Source organism: Lycium ferocissimum, chromosome 1 (assembly GCF_029784015.1).
Source record: "Lycium ferocissimum isolate CSIRO_LF1 chromosome 1, AGI_CSIRO_Lferr_CH_V1, whole genome shotgun sequence".
Taxonomy (NCBI): Eukaryota; Viridiplantae; Streptophyta; class Magnoliopsida; order Solanales; family Solanaceae; genus Lycium; species Lycium ferocissimum.
Genome location: NC_081342.1, coordinates 12,848,824 through 12,854,816, shown reverse-complemented (window position 1 = coordinate 12,854,816; position 5,993 = coordinate 12,848,824). Strand labels below are relative to the sequence as shown.

At 36.5% G+C, this 5,993-nt stretch overlaps 2 protein-coding genes across 2 annotated transcripts; one reads left to right on the top strand and one right to left on the bottom strand.

The window, feature by feature from the left end:
- The first annotated feature begins 1,867 nt into the window (after positions 1 to 1,867).
- LOC132068783 (classical arabinogalactan protein 26-like) lies at positions 1,868 to 2,786 on the top strand. Its single transcript, XM_059462491.1, has one exon. It carries the CDS (start codon positions 2,080 to 2,082, stop codon positions 2,536 to 2,538), a length of 459 nt encoding a protein of 152 aa, XP_059318474.1. The 5' UTR covers positions 1,868 to 2,079; the 3' UTR covers positions 2,539 to 2,786.
- A 434-nt stretch (positions 2,787 to 3,220) lies between these two features.
- Positions 3,221 to 5,615, bottom strand: LOC132048696 (protein NETWORKED 3A-like). The gene is made up of 2 exons (XM_059439394.1): positions 5,499 to 5,615; positions 3,221 to 4,194 (listed from the first exon to the last, which is right to left on the bottom strand). Exons 1-2 carry the CDS (start codon positions 5,599 to 5,601, stop codon positions 3,452 to 3,454), a joined length of 846 nt encoding a protein of 281 aa, XP_059295377.1. The 5' UTR covers positions 5,602 to 5,615; the 3' UTR covers positions 3,221 to 3,451.
- Between the last annotated feature and the right edge of the window lie 378 nt (positions 5,616 to 5,993).

Below are 5,993 nucleotides of genomic sequence, written 5' to 3'. Positions count from 1 at the left end.
ATGTTGGGCCGCTAAATCCAATCAAATGGCTTGTGATATCATTGGGCTATTCTTGGATCTTGTTCATAAGTACCGAATTGTCATGTTATTGTTGGGCTACTAATATCTGAGGCCATCTGAGCCATTGTCGGAAGAACATCCATTTATTTATGGCTTGTTAATTAAATATTAACAAATTTGAATTCTCACTAAAGGTCCTCCTTCTTATCCTTCCTCTTCATCCTTCTTTTAATAAATCCAACTTATTGCTTATTTGTGGTTATGTTGGATTGGTGAGTTCTTAGTGAGGTTGATTGAATAAGAAGACAATATGGGCATACTGGTTTTTCAAAGTTTGAGTTGAATTTGAAAATTGAAAGTCGTTGGGACTTATATTAAAAAACTGGATACCAAATACTGAGCTGAGTCGAAACAATTTTGGATCAAGTTCGTAGCAAAAAGGTCTTGCTGAAATTTTACACAACAAATTTATGTCTACCAGCCATAATTTGTAGGATTTGGTGGTCAGTTTCTGGCGATCGTCAGGATTTGTGACAAGAACACCTAATTAATTTTATGGTGATCGTCAGAATCTTTAAGATTTGGTGGCCAATTTCTGGTGATTTTTCGCCGTGCATCTAATTTTATAAAACTTTGTAAAACGAGGTCAAAATTGAACCAGTGACACGAAAAGATCCTAATTGTGCAATCACCTTTATCGAAGCTTCTCCAAAAGGAAATTCAAAAGAGCATACAAGATGCCTCTTAACAAGTATATATAATTGGTCGGCCAGGCCCTAAAACAGTGGCAAAACAAACACTCAATTTATCTAAATAATTATACAACCATACGCTACGATAATTAGTGATGACCTGAATTTAATTTCTATGTAGATAGAGAAGCTACAAATGAAACCTAAAGGTAAAACTATCTAAAAATTTTAGTCTGGAAAATACGATTTTCAAGATAACGCTGTTCTAGTGTACCAACGCCCATATAATGGACTGGACTAGACTTCTCATGAGAGCTTTGATTGGAAATTTTTGGATACATACGTGATACGTGGTACACATTCCAAGGATTCTGTCTTAATAAGCACCAATCACTGACAGAACTCAGAAGAGTCATATGTACTAATAGGTATGATTATAGAATGATTGCAATAATGTTGAGGTTAAAAGTGGGTTAGTCATAGAGAAGAAGTTTTTCTCAATGAGAAAGTTCTATGTGAATTTTCTTTCCAATATATATCATAGTCGTCATAAGTTTAACTCTGTTGAATTGATTGACTATTTCATTTAAAAGTTTAAACTGTTAGACTAAACAATTTTAACTCAATTATTATATCTCATCACGAGTGAACCTGATCTTTTTTTTTTTCATGAAAACACGTGAAATAATTATTGATAATAGGTGTTAGTGAGATTTAAACTTGGAACTTCTATATATTCTAATGTCATATTAAATTGTGTAATCACTTTATTCAAACACTTAAGTATTAGAGAGACTGTATTCTTTTTTAATTAATAATGTCTTCAATAGACTTTATCATAACCACTTCAAGCCGGACTCCATACAGAAAGATAAAAACTAACAGTTTACAAAGTCAAGATCGACGGAAACATCCACGAGCAAGCTCAAAATGAACATTTCCAGCTAGTGCGGAGTTAGTGAACTTCACCCCTCTACAGTCTACAGTACAGACTATAGTGCTCAAAAATCGAAATCTCAATCAGAACTAAAATCATTAATTTGGGCTTGGGGGGGGGGGGGGGGGGGGGGGGGGGGGGGGGGGAGGATTGGGGTTCACATGTCAGATATAAGAATCTCACGGACGAACATTGGCTCGAAAAAAGCCACAAGAAAAGGACACAAGCAACCTATACAAGCTCATGTGTTTCCATACAAATTCCATTCACCAATCCTTGTCCCTTTTCTAATCCCACATGATAACCTCTCTCTTCACACCATTTCCCAACAAAATTTCTGCCACCTATCATTCTCACTCTCTACAACAATTCAACCTTCTTCAATCATAATACTAACTCCCTCAATATTCCTTCATTCAAAAATTGTTAGCACTCATTTTCTCATCATTAATGGCTTCCACTTCCATATCTACTAGTCTTTTCTTGATTTGGGTTGTTATTTTCTTGGCGTGCCAGGAATTTTCTTTATCACTGGCCTTGCAGAGAGCATCACTGTTAAATGTACCAGCTTCTGCTATTTCAGCTGCACCTGCATTGTTACCAAATCCACCAATATCTTCACCTTCATCTTCACCTCCATTTCCTTCTCTTTCACCTGATATAAGTCCACTTTTTCCTTCACCAGGTGGCTCTGAGCTTGCTCCTACTGATTCTTCACTACCCTTGATTCCTTCTAGCCCCAGCCCTCCAAATCCAGATGCTATGATTGCTCCTGGACCTATGTTTATGCCGTTTTCGCCTACCGAGTCTTTGCCGGTTTCTTCTGCAGTTCCTCTGTTGTCATCTCTGTGTACGATGCTGGTCTTTGGGTTGATATCATTCGGGTTTACACAGCTCTACAATGTGTGAATGTTCTAATATGATTGTCCATTATTGGTTGTGGGATCTTGTGAGGTACTTTTGATGAAGTTTCACACTTTTTTTCCTCTGTTATGACTTATGTACTATACTTTTTCTCATCTTCTTTCTGTAGTGTATAATTTGTTAGGCTTCATTTCTGGGTTGTATTACATTTTGGTTGCTAGATTAGTTGAGATATTACATGTCTTATGTCAAATAATTAAGGGAATAAACATGATTTCTTTAGTTTGTCTCAAGTTCTGATTCTAGTTCTTTTGTTGAATGGGTATAATGTAGTTTATTAAGGACGTATACGCAGTGGGGAAGCCACATGTATTCATGTCAACTGACACCCTTCACCATAAAAATTACATACACCCCCGATAAAAATCCTTGTTCCACCAATGCATAATATACGCCGGCATTGTGTAGGTATACATGGCTGATGACCAGTGGCGGATGGAGCTCTATAACTTGGGGTTCAATTGAACCCCAAACTTTCATTGCGGGGTATAAATTTATGTGTAAAAATTTACTAAAATTACAATAAATAGTAGATATGAACCCATAACTTTAAAAATATAATGGTTTAGTGCTAAAAATTTAAGATGTTGAACCCCTAAAACTTAAATCCTAGATCCGCCTCTGCTGATGACTGATGTGATTTGTGGCAGTATCCAAGACACGAATGTAGAACTGAAATTCAACACTTTATGTATTACTACTGTACTAAAACAAATTGATCAGACCAATAATAACATCAAGAATGACTTAGGAGTACTAGGATAGCAAATGAAATAAGAGTACTTATAAATCCTACATATATTAAAAATATCACTACTTCTAGACAACAACAAGACTATAAAGAATGAAGCAATATTGCACACTAGACTGTAGAATGATCAATTATTACAGCCTCTGACTAAGGAGATCCATTGAAGAGCCTCTTCCAGAACCCCTCCTTAAATGTCTTGAGCTCAATGTTATTTTCCTTCTTTGGAGATGACGTTTTCCGGAACCCGTCTTTTAATGTCTTGAGCTCATTGATGTTTTCCTTCTTTGGAGATGAAGTCTTAGTAACACACTTCCTCAGCATAATATTTTCCTCCCTCAGCAAATCAATAGCTAAACTGAGCTGCCTGATGACCTCTCTTTTCTCTTCATCTTTCTGCATTAGAAGCTCCTGCTGAACTCTGCTCTCTTCTTTCAGCCTCTCAATTTCTTCCCTCAGCTTCACTACTTCATCATTGTTGACGCGAAAGCCACTTGATATTTCCACTGTTCCCTTCTCTGATCGGGGGGTTTGTATTTCTTCTTCTTCTTCTATGTCAGGATCATCGACCTCAGACATATTATCTGATAACTCAGACTCTGGGTCAAAGGTTTCTGAATAGCTGTCATAGGATATTTCAGTGGCGCTCATCGGTTTTTTGTGTGGATACTTGGTGAAAGACAATGGAGACATCCACGGTGTCAAAAGGCGAGTACCAGACTCGCACTTGATTTGATCATACTTCTCAGCTAACAAGCGATGGGTCCTATAGAAATCCTCAACCATGTTAATGAGCTGTGGTCGCTTCTTGTAATACATTTCTGCTCTTTGGCGGAACGAATCTGCATCTTGTTCAACTATCCTCAGCATGGCCTCTGTCTTTTCATCTAGTTCTGCAATAATATCCAATTTAAACAAGGGTCCAGAAACATTGCTAGTCTAGGATACTTAAACATCACTAAATTTAATTAAAAATTTAAAAGAGACAAAAAGGGTTTGACATAATGCTAAGGTAGGGCTAAAAGTTAATAATGACTCACTTTCAACTTGCTGTAATGAGAATTAAAGCCCAATGCAGAAAAGATACCAACTTCTAAGTAAAATTACTCACAAAGTCACAACTGCTCTTAAAGTGGTAGACTTTTTGTCTAATAGGACTATTAATTGTTCCACCTTAATCAAATGGTGATTAAAGAATAGAAAAACAGAATAAAACCACGTTGGAAACTTTTGGATCTGCTTTTAAGTTACCATACCCTCAATTGGACCACAATTGAGGGCCACACACATCATATATATAGTCGTTACGCCATGCTGCAATTACAATGTACTAACGAATCTGCATAATTATAGACACTAGGAGAAAAATACTGAGAATTTACATTACCTGTTCAGATTCAACACTAGTTGACAACAACTACCAAGTAGGACTAGACTTACACATTATCTAGTTGAGCAATTGTTAACAACCCTAGCAAAAGTCCCTAAATAACAGAGGGTTTCCAGTGAGCTCTAGGAAATGCTATATACCACACTATAGTCACCAAGATTTTCTGTCATCCTAGCTTACCTATCCAGGATGTCATAGATCCCACCAGCACAAACTCCTACAACCACACAGCCGTTGATGGACATACTACTGGAGATTGACCAGGGGGTTTCTCATTTCTGGATACTTAAAAGAAAGTGAAGGCATTTGAAAAGGGCTCCTAGAGTTAACTACAGATGCCACTGTGCACTATTTCAAACGAGTATACCATAGCTGAATAAGAAAACTAGCCACTGTGTTTTCAAACATCAGCTAACAAATTGAAGAGTTCTGTCTAACATAACTAAAAAGCCCAAAAACCAATCAATGTGAAGCAATATCAAGAAAAGTTCAAACCTTCTCTCTTCTTCGTTGAAAATAAAAACACATAAAGATACTCTATTTTGTATGCGATTAAGTTTTTAAACCTTCCAACATGCATAGAATTGTGAAAGGAGCAGGCAAAAGCGCATCTAACTAAACAAAAACAAAAAAAAAACTAGTAGAAAAATCAAAGCTGTAGCTTTTAAAAGGTCTCCAACGGTCATGTAGTCACTTAAAGCAAGAATACAGTTCAAAACTCTGGGTTCCTCCCAAAAGTTAATAAAAAATTTGAGTTCAAGAGCTGTATATACAGAAAAACAGAAAAGAAAATGAGTAATTTCTCACCAGCAAGAGTTGATTGAAGCCATGGTGAGCGATTCGGAGTGATGTTCTTCTGACTGTCAAACCACCACCGGTATGACGATAACTTATCCTTAGCCTCTACCATTTTCTTCTAACAATCTTAAATTCAAAACAAAAATTTACAAAGTTAAGCTAGAACAAAAGAACATGAAATAAACATCGTGTTCCACAAGCTCAGAAACTCTTGATCTTTGAGCAAGCTAGACCAAAAGAAGATGAATTAAACAAAAACAACTCAAAATCGCCACAACAAGTTCAGCAACTGAAACTAAAAGAAGCTTCAGTGTATCAAAGGCGAATAGATAATCACGGTAAGTCTACAAATCAAACTATACTATACAGTTTTAAAAATAAAAAAAATAAAAATAACACATTTAAGTACCAACAACAACATAGCCAGTGTAATTCCGCAAGTGGAGTCTATGGAGTGTAAGATATACCCACACCATACCCCTACTTTTTGTGGGGTAGAGAGGC

Coding starts and splice junctions, on each gene's coding strand:
- LOC132068783 (XM_059462491.1), top strand. CDS start 2,080: ATGGCTTCCACTTCCATATCTACTAGTCTTTTCTTGATTTGGGTTGTT.
- LOC132048696 (XM_059439394.1), bottom strand. CDS start 5,601: ATGGTAGAGGCTAAGGATAAGTTATCGTCATACCGGTGGTGGTTTGAC. Junction 4,195..5,498: donor GCTTCAATCAACTCTTGCTG/GTGAGAAATTAC, acceptor ATATTATTGCAG/AACTAGATGAAAAGACAGAG.